Source organism: Olea europaea, unplaced genomic scaffold (assembly GCF_002742605.1).
Source record: "Olea europaea var. sylvestris unplaced genomic scaffold, O_europaea_v1 scaffold2198, whole genome shotgun sequence".
NCBI classification, from domain to species: domain Eukaryota; kingdom Viridiplantae; phylum Streptophyta; class Magnoliopsida; order Lamiales; family Oleaceae; genus Olea; species Olea europaea.
In genome coordinates, this window is record NW_019239995.1 from 88,797 (window position 1) to 107,783 (window position 18,987).

General features: G+C 33.2%; 1 protein-coding gene across 1 annotated transcript; it reads right to left on the bottom strand.

Annotated features, from left to right (window-relative positions):
• Window positions 1-3,715: 3,715 nt before the first annotated feature.
• Window positions 3,716-18,427, bottom strand: LOC111380730 (probable leucine-rich repeat receptor-like protein kinase At2g33170; the record flags this gene model as incomplete). The annotated part of the gene is made up of 4 exons (XM_023004363.1): window positions 3,716-4,230; window positions 6,829-9,288; window positions 16,687-16,741; window positions 18,269-18,427. Coding segments are annotated over 4 exons (3,054 nt in total), but the record flags the coding sequence as incomplete, so codon positions are not given.
• Window positions 18,428-18,987: the final 560 nt, after the last annotated feature.

Sequence of the window (18,987 nt, forward strand, 5' to 3'; positions counted from 1 at the left end):
CTATCCACTTGAATCTTGCGAGACTCTTGACTGAAACTGCTCCAAAACTCAAAGAGAGTAAGGGAGGTATTCAAGCAATCAATGCATTTGATGATTGGAACCATTCGGATTTTTTGTGCCGAAACTATATCATGAATGGCTTAGTAGATACGCTATACAACGTGTATAGTACGATGAAAACTGCAAAGGACACATTAGTCTTTGGACCAAAAAAATTAAACTGAGGATGTCGGAGTTAAAAAGTTCATTGTTGACTGACTCTTAGATTATAAAATGGTGGACTCAAAAACTGTAATCGGTCAAGTATAAGAATTTTAAATGATTGTTCATGATCTATTCTTGCCGAGGGGATGATTTGAGTGAAACTTTCCAAATAGCTGCAATTATTGAAAAGCTACCTCCAGCGTGGAAAGATTTTAAGAATTATCTTAAACATAAGAGAAAGAAAATGGACGTCGAAGAATTGATTGTTAAACTTCGAATTGAATAACATAAACAAAAGTTTAGAAAAGAAGTGGCTCAATCCTGGTGTTGCTAAAGCCAATGTTGCAGAGCAGTGTCACAGTAATAAGACATACAAAAACAAGTCTGGATCATCCGGTGGCAAATGGACCAAGCAAATATATATCACTAAATATTTCAAATTATATACCATCCATATCAATAAACATATAACAATTGATGAAAAGACATTAGATGCATAGTTTTCTTCTTGTTTATCAACAGGAAATCAAGATCAACCCGCATCAACAAGACAAGATTCTAGATATCTTCAAGAAATCATAAATTGTTGTGAAAATAAAAACATTTAGGGAGCATGGAGGGTTTGGTTTTTTATTTATTTATTTTTTTTCTCCCCACCGATTTGGACCATTTTGGACAATGAGAGATTGGAAAAATCGGTGTTCGCTAGTTTTTCTTGGGCACCATTTATGTGGATAACTCACTAAACCACCCACTTATACAGTTTATTGCCCACTTTCTAGCTCATTTATTCCACTAACTAAGCATGATGGAAGAAGGATTAAGTGGATCTTTTCATTGTCCAGACATGGTTGAATGACCAATGAAAAATGCAAGAGAAAGCAAAATTTACCATACACAATTGTTGACATTATCCACTGGGTCCCTAATTTGAGCGTCGAAGATAACACTCGTACATTTTGTAGGATTTGTTACGGAAGAGAAGAGGAAAATACGGTGAAGCAACTTTTGACCCTAACACTACATGATTTTTCTGAAATTTCTAATTTCAATGAAGATTTAAAACCTATATATTTTAAGTGGATGCTCTACCTTAAAAACGTTTATGGGTATAGGTCGATTAACAATGTTTTTGAAACAATTCCAACATAATAATTAACAAGACAAGCACTAACAAATGAATGTAAGATACTTCCTTCCTAGTTGAGATCTATTGTCTAATTTTTGTTGTTCGTCCAATTAATTATTGACACATTATTTTTAACTAACATGTCATTTCAAATTTACACTCATTAACTTTACCACTAATCCACCAAATTCATGGCATGTTAATTTAAATGATGCGTCAATAATTAATTATGTAGACAGTAAAAAATGGATATCAGATCTCAACTCCTTCTCAAAATAGAACCTACAGTCAAGCGCTACTATCGCGTGTGTATAGTAGAATGCGATGCGCCAAAAACGAATTATAGTGCAAGGAGCCTTTCTAATGAAAGTTCATTTTGCATTTTGGTTACTAATAACACTACGAGCAATGCAACAGTTTAAAAAACAATTCATCTTTTCAATCAATACTTTTTTTGTCACAACCAGCATTGTTAACAATGTTATACAAAAACAGTGTACAAAATAGATTAATTCCAATACATTTTCCCACTATGGCGAATGAAGTTTGTCATGTTAAGTTACCGCCAAGAAAAATTATTAATATTACATATATCTCAATAATTAGCTTAATTTTGTTTTAGAGTTTTGCACAAATCCTTGGCCCCGTTTGGGATGGATTTTGAAAATTGATTTTTTGACCTTTAGAATAAAAGTGGGGTCCACCTGTGAGGAAATAAGTCAAAAATTACGGCTTGAATAGTGAAATAACGGTCAAAAAATTCCCAGGAATTCCAAGAAAATCTTTCTAATTAAGTCTTTATAAAAACAAAAAGATTTTGAGACTCTTAATCAAGGCCCCTTTCATTGAATTTCGCGTATGTTTAGGATAGACCTAAAATGAAATTTAGAGGAGTATATCCACTGTATCGTTACTTAATCAATTGTAGAGAAATATAATTTGTAAATTCAATTTATGATAATAATTCAATCTGAAATGTATACTAATCCGAAGATTTAGTTCCTTCCTTTGTCGGCTGCGCGGGCTGCAATAAAGGCTTGGTGAGTATAGCTCAAAATCGGGTCGAGTTGCTGGACCAAGAGCAATCAACCCATATTTCGTCTAATGAGTAAACCGAACTATATCAACTTTATTAAAAAATAATAATAATAATAACACAAATCCTTATATGTTTGTTTATTTTTTGATATTAAATCAATGTTGATTTATCCTTTAACATGCCTTCTGAAGATGGTAACTCATTTAAGTATACTAATTTTGATTACCTTTAACTAATCATTTTGTATTATATAAATATCAGGTTGGGAAGGGATTCTCTCATTGAGGATTGAAAAAGGTGGATTTCAAGCGCAAGAAAAGTACCATAACAGAACCTTGGGAATTCCACTTGGAAAGGCAATCAATTTAAGATCAGGAGGTGGAAAAAGACAACAGATCTTGTGGCTACACGAGGTAGATCGAAAAGTCTAGTGGAATGTATAGACAATATCTACGACAGCAAATTGTGAGACTGAAAAGATTGACAACGGGTATTAAAGTTTACAGGAATTACAATAGCTGGAAGTAGAGAGAATTGTTAGTATGGAATCGCACTGTAACCCTAATTGACTATAGTGGAGGTAATTTACTTGATCCCAGAATTTTTTTCATATTGGGTTTCTCCGTCAACAAATTGTGCATTGTTTACTGTTTTCCATACTATAACAATTGTGGCATTCAAACATAGGAAAAATGAACTTGTATGTTTAATCATCTAGAAAAATAATTAAAAGTAACTTGTTGCTTTAATTAGTCAATTCCGCACGTAAAGTCGAACTAACCAGTAATCTCAAACGTTAACTTGGTAATTTTAAAAGTTAAAGCAGTGTGAAGCATCACAAAGCCATACTTTCAGAAAAGATAAGATAAAATGCATTATATAGACGAGATAAAGTCTAACGTGGATAAGCTTATATTAAGTTAATAGGCACTGCACACTACAAAAAAGAAAAATATTCAAAATGTTAGGAGAGAGACAAGGAGGGACCAATCAGGTACAAAGAAGACTGTTTCGAGTTAACTTTTACTCATTTTACACTTGATTTAATATATAAAAAATTATAAATTAAGCATTTTGCCTAATCTCTTGCAGATATATTGTTTTTCAACTCGTGATCAAAGTGGTACATCTGATGGTATGGAAATACTTTCAATTTGAGCAGTTCAAGGCAGTGGCGGAGCCAGGACTCAGAATGAATGAAGGCCTAATTTAACTGTAGGAAAATTTATCAAACAAAAAATATATTAATAATAAAAATACAAAATTTAATATATAAAAAATAAAAAATTCCAGGTTCCAGTAGTGGCCACCTTCCTATGCCACTGCCTCAAACACATACTAAGGATTATGAATAACAATAATTTATTTCAATAAATGTACACAAATTTCTATGAATTAACCTTGGTAAGTAATAAAGGGAAGAATCTGCCCCCAAAAGATTCATTACAGTTAAAGCAAAAGAAAAGCAATACGTACATTCACAAGGCATCATGTTCTGGAGAAAGCTCGTGATCTGGTGGTGAAATGACATTTCCTTCTCTGTCGTTTGATTCCATCAGCATTAGAACAACCTGCCTCATCGTTGGCCGATCGAAGGGTGACATGCTTGTGCACAACAAAGCAATTTTTAATACACTAATCATGTGATTAGTAGTTCTTTCATCTTTCAGATTCAAACGGCTATCAAGTATCCCAGTTGACAAAGAATGCTCCCGAATATAATTCCTCACCCATGTGACAAGATCACCTCCTTGTTCTAGAGGCTGTACGGGCATTTTTCCAGTTAGCAACTCCAAGAGGACCACGCCGTAGCTGTAAATATCACATTTTTCTGTAACTTTCATGGTGTACGCATATTCTGCAATGGAAAAAGAAAAAAGGAAAACAAGAGAAAAAACCAACTAATAAGATGGATTCCTAATAACATGGAGAAAGTCTAGTTACTTTTCTAAGAACAACAAAGATGAAATGTTGAACTGGGACACACATGAAAATTAAAAAATCAGCAATAACATTTTGCAATATTCAGTTTTGGAACCTCTCTAATCTATTAAGCGTAGGAACTATTCTTTACATTTTCTTTCTCCTTGACGATATATAGAACAGTATGCTTAGCCAAGCACTGAAGAAACATGCTGAAGCTTTCTTGTCCAAATGGAAAGTCGAATATTTAAAAAATCTGGGAAGTTCAAGCACGATGAAATCTTTTTATTTTTATCCAATTCATTCTACCTAAGTCCATTTAGAAATTGCACCAGACACTAGTTCAAATGTAAAGGCTGAAATGGATTACATTGTTATCATGGTCCAGGGCCTTATCTGTAGGCTAGCTCCAGATTAGTTTTTTACTGCTCAGAAGGACATGAGAGAGAGAGATCATCACTAGATGGAAAATGGAAAATGAAAAATTTTCCTGTTTCATTTTAAAGCTTGAACCAATGATTGCAGATACGTCGCTCTGCCTTCATAAATCATCACATGGTATCGTCCAGCAGTAAAAATAGTCCGTTCAGTTCATAGGTTCTACAAAGGATTCATTGATCATTAGTGAAATATTGAGATGACATTTTCAAGAGAAGGGAGAAGAGAGGCTACAGGACTGCTCCAACATTAGAGCTCTCCTGAAAAGGATCCTTAAAGCATACCAGATCACATTAATGCCAGTCAACTTCACTCTTAAGAATGGGCTATATTAGTTCAGGCAGCTGATTATGCGAGCGAGACATCGACAAAACAATTTTTGCCACCAGATTGGACTATGCCAAATTAAATGTTCGCAACCCACTAAAGAGGATAAGCATATATTACTCAAGATGATCCATGCCAACACTTTCAACTTCAACTCTCGGGACTCCACGTGAATATTCTGGTTACTATTATAGATATGAACACTAATCAATTTTTATTTATGTAGAATTCTAGTTCATTGCCATTATTCATGGTAAAAAGTGCAGGTCACTCAACAAACCTCCCAATGAGAAAAAGACTCAGAGGAGAATGAGAGATCCTAATAAGACCTAGCAAGACCCTTTGAGGGTCCACAGCACAAGACATACCGAGATCCTTTGGGGGTCCAAAGGCAAACTATAAGACCTAGAAGGATTCTTTGGGGTCCACAGGAATCAATAACTTGACGACCATCAGGGTGTTCTCATGCACGAAAGGCCTATACTTGAGGATCACAGCCAAACTATAAGAACTAGTGAGATCACCGACGTTCCAATGCAAACTACAAGGCATAGAGAGAGATCTCCAATGATCTTATGCAAACTATTAGACATAAAGAGATCAAGGATCTCCAAGGATCCCTCACAAACTGTAAGAGTAAGATCTTTATCAGAATTAGACTGATAGAGTCCTGTTAGTATTTTATATACTTTTTGATGAAGATAAAGAATGAATACAGATTTTATTCTGTTACTAATGGAGATTATCTTGGAGTAGAGTGCATATACTGCATTGAAGTTTTACAAGAACTGTGATAACTCAAGATTTTATTTATGTAATTTAATTCACAAAAGATTGAAAATTTCAGATCTCATATCTCATCCTCATGCACTTAAATCAAATACATCATAAACTGGAAATGGACATACCAAGATGTAATTCTGTTCACCCTAAAATGATTGATCCTTTACGAGAGAGAGAAACCAAACGAAAAAATTTTATCCTAAGGCAACCACAAGTTTTGTCGCAAAATGTCACTTGTAATGCAAATAAGTTACTTCTAAAACAGTTCTACAACAAGGAAAGAAAATGTAGTAATAAATGACACCAAAAAAGACGTCTTCAACAAATATTAACTAGATTAAGTAAAAAAAATGAAAACTAGAACAACTGCTACTTCTATAGATGTGGGCTCGACAAATAGAAGAACAATAACAACAGAGCAGAAGAGGCCCTAAAATTAATCAAGTTATCGTAACATGATCACAAAGAGAACTACATAACTTTCTTATAATATCACAAATCTAAACAGCAAAACCAGAAGTACATGACAAACTTGAAAAATACTTAGCCCCCAGTTGGTGTAGATGAAAATTAGATTTTTAGTAGATTTTGATAAAAGTCAATGAAATTTATGATTGAAAGTTTTGGATCATATGAAATGTGAGACTAAAATTAATTGTTGACTTTGACTTGAGACTTTAATTTGATTTTAATCAGGGACTTAATAGTTAAACTGATAAAAGAAACTTGAATAATTACTAAGTTAACGGCCCTTAACTTTTTCCCATTCATCTTCGAGGTTGCGTGAGGAGCATTAAATGGTATCTGGTATCCCCTTTAATGTAAGTGATGATACTTATAGCGTGAAGACTAGTTTATGCACTACTTATGGACAAAATACCTCATACAGTCATTGCATTTCAAATTTTAAGGAAGCAATATACTATTAAGATAAACATGGATATAAAAGACATAGATATCATGCAGCGGGACAAGAGATACCCACCGGGGGCTATGTAACCATATGATCCAGCAACTGCAGACATTGACTTCGACTGAGGCATGTCAATCACTTTTGCCAAACCAAAATCACCAACATGAGCTTCAAACTTGTCATCAAGAAGAATATTATTAGGCTTTATATCACGATGGATGATCTTTGGTCTGCAGTCATGATGTAAATAAGCTAGGCCTTCAGCAGCTCCAAGAGCAATTGAGAACCGTGTTGGCCAGTCTAGGTCACAAGATTCCCCATAAAGAAATTCACCCAAGCTACCCCTTGCCATGTACTCATAAAGAAGGAGATTGGAACCTTGGTGATAGCAAAAGCCAAATAACTTTACAATGTTACGATGCCTAATGTTTCCAAGAGTTAAAATCTCAGCTCGAAAGCTGTTCTCTATGTTATTACCCTCCCTATTAGATGCCAGCTTCTTGACTGCAATTATTTGAGTGGATGGCAAAACTGCTTTATAGACTGTCCCAACTCCTCCCCTTCCAATAATATAATTATCATTAAAATTGTTTGTGGCCTCAACGAGGTCCTGAAAAGTGAACCCCTCTTTTGGACGAAAATAAATATCAGAATCTGGGGATGATGTGCCATTTTCTTCTTGCAATGACGCAGCCATCTCGACTGGATGACGCTTCATAAGATACAGAATAACTACAATTAGAACAAGAGAAACTCCACCAATCACAGCTGCAACCAAAATGATGACCTTTCCTTGAGGAGCATCTGACCTTCTCACACGAGGAGGAATTGTGTCAAAAGATGTAGACCCACTACAATTACCAAGCAGCCCACCACAAAGCCCTTTGTTTCCAATGAAGCTACTGATACTCATGGTCTGAAACAACTGTACAGAAGGCAATGGCCCAGTTAAGTCGTTATATGAGAAGTTGCAGCCCAATAAGCTAGACAGATTTACAAATGTGCCAGGAATTTCACCGCTCAAATGATTGTTGTTGAGCAAGAGAGATTCTAATAAGATAAGGTTTCCAAGCTCAGGTGGTATTCTCCCAGTTAAGTTGTTACAACTAAGATTCAATGCAATTTGCAGGCCTGCAAGATCACCCAACTCCTTTGGTATCTCACCGGATAATAAATTTCCACCCATCTGCAACTCGGTCAAATGTGAAAGATTGCCCAATGCTGCTGGAATATTTCCAGAAAACATATTTTCTGAAACAATAAGACGTTCAAGAAGTGAAAGTGTCCCTAGCTCCTTTGGTATAGCATCGATGAAGCTGTTTTGGCTAAGATCAAGCCTTTGCAGAGCCTTGCAGTGAAAAATTTCCGGTGGGATCCGCCCAGTGAACGAGTTTGATGAAACATTAAAAGAGACAAGCTGGGATAGATTTCCTATCTCCTTCGGCAACTCAGATGTGAATTGATTTCCTGAGAGATCAAGCCTTTGCAACTTTTGGCACTCCCCGACCTCATGAGGCATTGGACCACTGAGCTTGTTCTGACCCAATTCAATAGCAGCAAGTTTTGGCAATTTGCATAAATCAGAAGGAAAGGTCCCAGCCAGTCTGTTACCACTGAGACGAAGTTGTTGCAAAGATATGCAATTAATGACACCAGGCGGGATGTTTCCATACAATTTATTAGACTCAAGATTCAGCAACATCAAGTTAGAATGCCGACAAAGGTGAGGAGGAATTCTTCCAGTGAGGTCATTTTCGGAAAAATCAACTACCCAAAGTCGACTGTAAAGCCCAAAACGTTGAGGTATGCTACCACTCAAAGAATTAGAGAAAAGCAGTAAATGATATAGTTCAGTAAGATACTGAAAGCCAAATGGAATTGGGCCTGTCAAGCGATTAATCGACAAGTCTAACCTCATCAATTTCTTCAAGCTACTAAGCTCATTTGGGATAACCCCAGTAAGCTCATTCTGGAACAAGTATAGTAAATTTAGACTCTTTATCTGAGTTAACTCAGTTGGAATTTCTCCTGACAAATAGTTCTCCGAGAAATCAATTTCAAGTGCCTGAGTAAGATTCCCAATCTCCCTTGGAATTGTTCCATTTAATCCATTCCGGTATAGGTATAACCTTTGCATAGACTTAAGGTTCCCAAGTTCGGCAGGAATCCCGCCGGCAAGATTGTTCTGGTACAAAGCAAGCATCTCAAGATTCGTACAATTTCCAAGTTCCTTAGGTATAAATCCAGAAAACTGGTTCTCCCATAGAATCACTTCTCTTAAGCTCTTGAGCATGCCAAGCTCTTTAGGTAGATTACCTTCTATTCTATTTTGAGCAAGACCAAGAGTTTCCAGGCTTTGACAATAACCAATCCCTGTTGGTAAGCTTCCAGAGATTTCATTCTGACCAGCTCGAAATGTTCTCAAGTTTCTTAAGTTGCCAAGAGACTGAGGCAATGAGCCTGTAAGATTGTTTGTGTACGCCACAAAATTAACAAGTGAAGAAAGTTTCGGTTCATGTATGCATCCTTTATCTGAATGTAAATAAATTATTCTTTTTCTATATTCACTTAAATTTCACGTTGGTTCACATACACGCCCTTTATCTGAATGTATATAAATTATTCTTTTTTCTATATTCACTGATTTAAATTAATTAAACTTCATGTTCATGAATGAATTTGATCGTTCTCTTACAATTCAATTATTTATTTACATGCATGTATAATAATTAACATTCAATTAAATACATATTGAAAAATGAAAAGAATGTATATTGAAATAATTGAATTGTAGTATGGCTAGAATCGTCCAAAATTCAATTAAATACATATTGAAAAACGAAATGAATGTATATTGAAATAGTTGAATTTTAGTAGGGCTAGAATCGTTCAAAAGATGATTCTCCCTCTATGTGATATTTAATATATTATTGATATATGGTTGAAAAAGAATGAAAAATTTTCGATTTATGTATAATATTATTCTATGAAAGATTGTGTGATTGAAAATAAGAGAGATGAAAAAAAAATGAAAAAAAATGAGGGCCAAACGAGGCCATTATAATGAGGCCACATGTTAAGCATCCAAAGGACTTCTTCCATCTACAAATATTCATATTTATTGACATTCAAAAAATGTGAAAATTTTGATTTACGGTCTTGGAAATTCTATCTATAACCCAAAACTCGAATTTTCGTTCATTGTGTCTATTTCACACACTGAAAAATTCAACACCATTTGACTTGAGCATCGAAGTGTCCGAAATCGTCGAACCCTGACTGTGCTACGATCATGTATAATCTAATGCTAGTGTCCAAGTATGGAACTAAAATACGTGCAAACAAGAGAGGAGTGAAGATCTGTTGACAATTGGATTGAACTGATTTGGAGGTCAACAACTGTCATTCTATTTCAGACTCCGTTAAGGTCTGTGTGGTTATGAAATTAACGTCCTAATAGTCTACATAAGCTTTAGCAACGTAAATGTAAGATTTAACGTTAATTTAACTAGCAAGTGACTAAATTGAAACCATTAGAAACTTTAATGAGTGATTTGAAGAAATAAACTTTAAGGAACAACTAGAAATTTTGCTGCAACTTGAAGGAAATGTGTACGTACTTCTAAGGACAAAATATGTTGATATTTGGACTAGAAATGCTAGAAAATAAAATAAAAGAATATGAAGAAAATGTTGCTTACTTAGGAACATTTACATTAATGCCATATAAAGGTATTTTTTTAATGAGATTATATGATCAAATGAAACAGGCATTTTGCCTATTATGAATTCTAGGAGTCTTGCTCTTTTTGGTCTATGGGAAATCCAACAATGGTGGATGAGTATCGTGACCTCGATAAAAATATTCGATAAATTAATAATCTTTTTTAAATAATAAAATTTTCGATCTTGGCTAGAGTTATAGTGTACTAAATTAATAATTTTGCTAATTGTTTAAGATAAAAATTTTATTTAAATTTCTTTAAGGCCTAAAGAAAATATAAAATAATAATTGATTAAATGCTTTAAAATTTTATAATACATACTAAAGAATTTTTTATATGACAACTTTTTTTTTTGATACTATACAAGAGCTTGATCAACCCAGAAACCTAATATTAATTAGTAAGCCAAATAGGAGAGTTTCATTGTGGAAGTCTTATTTTCATGTTATTTTTTAGAATACGGGTTATGCTTTTTTCGTTACATAGAATTTTTTTTGTGAACGATCATGCTATTTTCGTTGCATAGGTTAGCGTTGTTGAAGAGGCTCGACTAGAGCAAACTTGTGATCGTGTGAATCATTTGAACTATAATTTTTTTTTGTGAACTAGCCTAATTCATTTTTCGTCTCTACGTGTGATTAAAGGATCAAACGACATGGATCGGTAAACCAAACCAATCGAACAATAAATAAGATTTAAATTAGGTATTATTGTTAATTATGGGCAAGGATAATTAAATCTATCGCCGTCATTAGAATCTTGAAAACGGTCTTCGTTCAATTCACTGCAATAAAATATGTAATTAATCAATGGAATTGGGTTTGGTAAAGGTTGACAACACGGTCAACGGATGCCAAATTAATTATGCATTTTTAACTTCTTTTCAAAAGATATCCATAATTTAATGATTTGATGTGAAATTCATTATGAATCGTGTGATACCATGTATTGAGGCCTAGAACTTATCCAATGACTGGTCATATACGCGTCGTGGAATTAAATTTTTTATAACTTCAAGAACGTAAGATGAGGTGGTCCTTCTCTCAATAAAATAAACAATAATTCGATCAAATTGATTGAGTCCACTAAGTGATTATTTCTTTTAGAAGTATAGATAGGGTAGAAAATTAGGGTTGAATTTTCTAATATTTCACTTATAGTTATAGATTTCCAACCTTGAAATTTGAGGTTTTGGATTCTTAAACTATTTAAGTAAGTGAATTTAGATCTCACGTTATGAATCCAGTGTATGCAAATTGAAATTTATCGTGAATTTTGTTGAATTGAAATGAAATGTTAACGGTTTAATGATTTTGCCATTTAACTTTGAGTCATGTGAAGATCACATGCAATTTTAATGTTAAACATTGACAATGTCGATAACGTATCAACCTAGGCCCACATATCTAAATAGGTTAGGGATTTGAGATCTCACTTTCAAAATTTAAGAAATCATAATTGGTCAACAACACAACGTCAAATGTTGGGAAATTCGTCAATATATATATATATTTTTTCTATTATATCACTTTTCTCCATATACAATTAAAAAAAAAAAAATCTAATTTTACATTGAGAATTTGAAGTTTTTACATTTAGGTTCAATTTGGAATTGATTTTAAATGTCTACTTCTAATTGTCAAAGAAACAATCAGAGGTTATTTTAGATGTTTGACAAATTTTTGAAAAATAAATTATAGAAAAGTTTGTACCATCTAATAGGAGATTTTGAGAAGCATCCAATGGGTAATTTATCATATTTAGCTTTAGGTAATTATATTCACACCACATTTTTTATTGGTTATATCACATTTTAATTGGAAGTAAAGTCCTCAATCTTTGTTCATGGTTTATTTATGCTCTTAACTCTTTTCGATGCATTTTCATCTTCAATCTTCAATTAATTAGCACATCTCATCTATTATGACTGTTTTCGTCCAGACGTCCATTGGAAAGCTTAAAATAACTTATTTTCATTGTAATTTAAAATAAATAAATAAAATTGCCGCAAAATACTTTTCACTCATTTCAAAGTACTAAACATATATTTTGAAAGAAATAATTATCAAGAACAAAATTTACTAATCAATGAAGGGTTATGAATATAAGAATTTGACAAAAAAATTTAAGGACATAAATTTTACAATGAGAAAATTTGGGAGTCTTAAATGCAATTAAAATGTGGTGCAACTATTAAAAACTATGGTGTAGATATTATCACCCTGTGCTTTATCTTTTCCATTTATCCATTATCATAATATCAATTTTAACCCTAATTAATTAAAGTAATTCATTTTATATCCTACACTTATCAGTATTTCAACAATAAAGAATCTTCCATCCAAAGATAATTTAAATTTATTTTATAGTTTTCCTATTTAATGAACATGGAAAAATTGAGAAATCGAATCTAGCAAGTTTGATGAACAAAAGATAATTCCGTCTGAATATATTTCAACTATACGGATTATACTTTTTATTTTGTAATTTTATAAATTTCGAGATTTAATAGATTTTATTTTTTAAATTTTAAATAATTATAGTGAATACATGGTCTTAAAAAGTATTGGGCCCTGCGTGCTTGACAACCCCGTGGACGTCCTGGGGTTGTCCATAGAGATGGCAATTTGAACCGTCAAAACCGAAAATCGCGATTAACCGAACCGAATGGAGGAAAAAAATCGAACCGATGGTGCAATGGGGTGGATATGGTTTTGATTTTAATGAACCGGTTCGTAATGGTGCGGTATGGTATTTACGTCGTCGAACCGAAACCGAACCGATTACCCGCTAAAAAAAAAAAAATTGAATTGATAATGGGCTTTACACTACTTTTCTATCCAAATCAAAACAAAATCCCTCCCCTCCTCATTACATCTACCTGACTCATTCGGCCAGTCTACTTACCATTAGCCCATAATAGCATTAGTATGACTGTATATAAATACAAACCCTTCTCTCCACAACCACAAACTCACGCACGGCTCCATTGCCTCTACGGTTCAAATCGTCGTCGCCTTCGAAAATTTGTTACATTTGTTAGTCATTCTATTACTGCTGATCATGTAAAAACAGAGTTCGATGTTTTTCTAGACGTGCTAATATTGCCAAGGATGAATAGGAATCAACTTTAAATGCTGATCTATGCTAATAAGACTTGTAGGGAAGAATGCATCAAGTAACTTCGATGCACAACAATTAAGAATGAAGGAAAAGTTTAGTATTATTATATTTATAATATTGTTTGTTAAATTTGTTACAATTGAAAATTAGGATAATGCTTGCATTTACGTTTGGAATATTGTTTGATAATGTTTATATTTTCGTTTGGAATATTGTGTTTTTGTTTTCATTAACTTTTTTCATAAATTTTTTTATATCAATTTGACGGATGAACCTATAAAAAATAATTTATTTTCGTGGTTATTAACCGAACCGAACCGTGCCGAACCGAGATAAAAATCGAACCGAATCGAATCGATTTACGTGGTTATGGTGAAGTTATGGTATGGTCAAAAATTTGGTGGTGCGGTTATGGTTTTGGCCGAACCGACCCATAACCGAACCGTTGCCAACCCTAGTTGTCCAAAGGGCTTTCCCAAAAGTATTTGATAACATATTTGCTATTGTAAAAGTAAAATGAAAAGTCTACATGTATATAATTATTGTACATAATGATCTCCATAATGTAATGTGGTAATCATCCGATTGTTGATATGAAAGTGTGAAATTTGAATTAAAGGTTGGATCCAGTGCCAACACCATTATGTAAATAATTATGTACATATAGTACTTCCCAAAGTAAAAATAATGACGGCTAGTTTTGGGGACAGGAAGTAAGGAATAAGAATGACGGAGGGGAGAGTTTTATTTTTATTTTTTTATTTTTAACTCTTTTCTATTCACATTCATTGGTTTATTTTCTCTATTTTCAAAAGTGTAATGATCATTTTACCAAAAAATAATTTTTTTTTAAGAATAATTTTATTCAAAATCGATCACTATAACAGTCGCCCTACATGACATACATATAGCAGGTGGCTATTTAATGTACGAGTCAATAAAAAACTAAAATATTAATGTATCAAATAATCACTTGTCGTATATATGTCACATAGAGTTACTATCGTAATGAACGATTACGAATAGCATTACTTTTTTTTTTTATTAACGGCCATGTGGATCCAAAACCATTAAATAGAGATTCAAGTGCTACAAACTTAAAATGATAGGGACTCAAAATGCCAAGAAAGAAATGTTAGATACCCAAAAGATAGATCATCCATATATAAGTACTCTGCTCTGCAATTTCTTATAACAATTCCATTCTAAGTTGTTGGAGTAAACTCTACAGTCTACATCAAGCCTACAAGGCCGTATAAAGGATTACTTAGCCAGTTCCAAGAAAAATAGGCCACCTTACTTGTAAAGGAAAAAAGTTTGATTATAACATGAATTGCTTGTAGTGTCACATGCATGCAACAATTTTTTAAAAAACAAATTTAAGTGACACAACCTTGTAATGTGGGATTTGACTATTGAACTCTCATGAACAGAAATCGAACCTCCATGATAGATGTAAGATAATAAGGATCTGTTTGACTGACTTCAATTCCAATGTCACATTCGATAAATTCGTTTTTTATTTTGACTATTTGATACGAAAGTGAAAATGAAATTCGAATTCTAATTTACAAACACTTAAAGCATATTTTTTGGCCAATTGAGTGAAAAATGCATTCATATGGTTTTTGTGAGTTTTTCTTTTTCAACTTACATGGAATTTGTTTACTTTTTTTACTTTTGCAATCAAACGGGGCCTAAATTTATTTCTTGAATTTCATCTAATAACCATAAAGAATCTATCAAAAATGAGAATAAAAGAGAATTGATAATCCATTGTTCGTGCATGGAAAATCAATACGATTGAATAATGAATACTAGACCATTTGTTAGGACAAAAAAAATTTTCAACAAGACTTTCATTCTTCTAGTTCTTTGATCATTAAGGAAGACTCTGTTTTCGTACTAAATGTGAAAGTGCCTTTTTTTTCTTTTAAGTTCTTGAATCCCATCTTTTAATTCCAGTATTTAATGAAAAAAATAATATTATAATTATTAATTAATTGCATGAAAATTTCTACTATTGTAAATTAATAATGATATGAAGCATAGGGCAGCTACAAATTACAAGGCATTGAATTGTTATAATATTGCGGGATAACTAAGTCTCTGGCCCTTGGAAGCCACGAAGTGCTACGTTTGACTTTACATTTTATACCTTCTTTACTGTTTGACCTCCATTCAAAAGAGATTTTTAGAAGAAATGAGGTTTGGAATAATAATTTTTTTTATATATAAAATTTGTGGTTAAAAAATAAGAAAAAATTACGGTTTACTTGCATAATATTTTATTATGAGAATGTGTAGTTGAAAATGAGTTTAAGAGAAAAAATATATTCACAAAAATGATTGTCATACAAGAGTTTAGTATACTGTGATACAAGAGTTTAGTATACTGTGAAATTATTTATGAGTATGCACATTGATAGATTGACTAATTGGGTTCAAGAGTCAAAATCTCCACCTCATCTAGAGGTATTAGAACAAGCGGTCGCTACGTATAGCGGCAGCCAGGTGTTTGAAAAGCCCTGCCAAACCATGACTCGGCTCATATAGATAAATTAGTCTCGTGTACTAGACAATGGAGGTACGCGTTAGAACGAATTAATCTAAAGGTAAAAGGGCAAAAGTGGGCATTGCATAAAGTCAAGTTCCGAACTTATGGCGTCATGGTTATGGTTTTCTTAAAAAAAATTAAATCGTATGAGAAAGAAAATCAATTTAGTCCAAGACCAATAGGCTAGGATTATCAAAAACTATAAATAAAGTTAGGTATAAGTACATTGTATCGTGTTACTATCACTTTAAAAATAAATAGTTTTTGCCATCTGTACAGAAAATGACTTCACAGAAACCATACAAACACTCACATTCAACCCTTGCTGTATGTACAGACTCTCTCAAATAAATAATGGGAGTACACTAGTGTACAACTCCCTATTCAATCTCATGTGCCTCCCAACATATATAGGGATATGTTATTTGGAGTCTTGGACCCATAATCTCTCTAGCATTTTATAATAGACTATGATTTAAAAATGTAGTTTAGGTTCGATTTCGTAGTTTGACAGTTTATACTTACAGCGCTCGCTCAAATCCATATTCATAATCTTAATCAAATTAAAATTGGCACTTGTCTGTTGATAAAATTCTAAAGATGTACTGTAATTGGCTTTTTTATTTATTTATATTTGCCTTCAACACATGCACTAATGTATAAATTGAATTTACATTTTATTAATGGCCTAACATGTGTTTATGAAACTAGAAATTTGTAAATTTTCACCTTGAGAACGTGATGATTGTGCACGACAAGAATAAAACACCAAGGAAAAAGAAATATGAACTTCAGGTCATTAAATACGAAAATTTTCCAAAATTGCAAAGGAAAAAAGTTGTTTATATTTCAAATAAATTCTGGAAATCGAAAAGCTACAAAAACTCACTACCCATTATCTGAAAAATAAAATAAATTAAAGAGTCACAATAAACCAAAATGACGAAATTGTTTTATTTGCTTAAATAAGAACTACATGTTAGAGAATAAGCTGCAGATATATTTTTCTATTTGAACTATATTATTGACACAATATGATGGCCTGGTCTACTCTTTATTTAAAATTAAGCTTGTAATTCGAGAGTACAATTCTAATGAATTAACATTACACATATGAGATTGGAATCAATAAATAGTAGGAAGATCGTAGTTTCTTTGAGATTGTGTTGCATTTTAGAAGATCTTGTTATCGAAGGCAAATCTAGTTATCAATATTACACAGAGAGACTTTTCTAGGAATGTCAATCGACATGAACTGATCATCTGTTCGGCAACCTAGCTCATGAGAGGTCGCCCCACAGGTGGCTCGATTCGTCCCACCACAACCCATGGGCCAATCCAGCAAGTAAAGTCGACGGGCTTCCCAAGCTGGCCCATGTGTACTTATTTTCTCGAAATCTCAAAAATTTCACCAAATAGAGCGAGTTATAAAATTATAACGCACTACATAATCCTAATTCAATTCCAACGAAAGGATAACTATCTTTTAAAACCCTTTGCTTCCAATGTTATCTTCTTCTCTTTTCCCAGAACTTTCAAATCAAACACAAAAAACTTCATAATTAAGGTACCTAAAAGTTTCAATGAGCCCACAATACACCATAACGAGAGTAAAATCCAACTCATTGCCACGAAAAAGTATACACGAAAAAGTATACACAGTTTTGCTTTCCATGTCCCTTTCTATTGCAACTCAAAATTTCTTTTACTTCTTTCCTTCTTTATACTACTTTCACAAAGTTTATTGACTACTAATACCCCATCCCATCCATTTGAAAATCTTGGTTCAAACTCTTTGCTATTCGGGACGATATGCTAGCTGCAAACTAAATTCACATCCGTAAAGCGTTCTTTAATTTCCCATCACCACAATCTCCAAAAATATCAACCTGAAATGGAGATATAACAATACTTCTTCCTCTTCAATGTGTAAATGGCAACACCAGTCCAAGTATCATGCAAGTGATAGAGCATATTAAATGTGATTTATTTTCTTACTTTTAAGGTGATATATCAATTAATGACATTTGCACGCCACCTATAAATAGGTGTTTAGCACCAGTGCCGTTAAATAACATTATCCTTACAAAAAAAAGTAGTTGCTTACACTAGAAAGCAGCTTATGCGGGACAAAAAGGCAATAAATACGTTGCAACACGAGCACAATGGCTACATAAAACAGCGCAAAATCAAATATACGACCCTTTCGGGTGAAGAGAAAGAACAAGAACCAAGAAGTGAAGATATTATACCCCATGAGAAACACCTAATGAGTTGCAAGAATTAAAAAAAAAAAAAAAAAAAAGACATCAAAACACGAGCCGGCTCGGCTCGGTAATGCCCGAGCCAAAAGCTCGGGTCGAGCTTTATTTTTTTGAGTCGAGCCAGGTCGGCTCGGCTCGGGCAAAAAAAAGCCCGTATTGAAAAAAGCTCGAGCCGAGCATGAGCCGGGAGTTTCGACTCGCGAGTCGACTTGGCTCGACTCTTTTACACCCCTAAATTAGGCCAACAAAGCGTTAATTTTTTTATCCATTCTTATGGTTCAAATGGTGGGGTTTGAAGCAATTAAATTAAGCATGCTACTCTATTTATATTTTCCAGCATTCTAATTCCCTTTTAGGATTCTTATTTAATTTTTGTTATATTTGTTAATATAATGAATACTTAATTTTAAAGAAAATTATTGAGACGAATTTCCCCTCTATATTTATATATAAAAAAAAAATGAAAAACCCATATTTATAACTAACAAAACACACACTTTACTCTTGAGCAAATTCTTGACATGAATATAAGTTTTGTGGGCTATTCAATTATTCTAGGAGT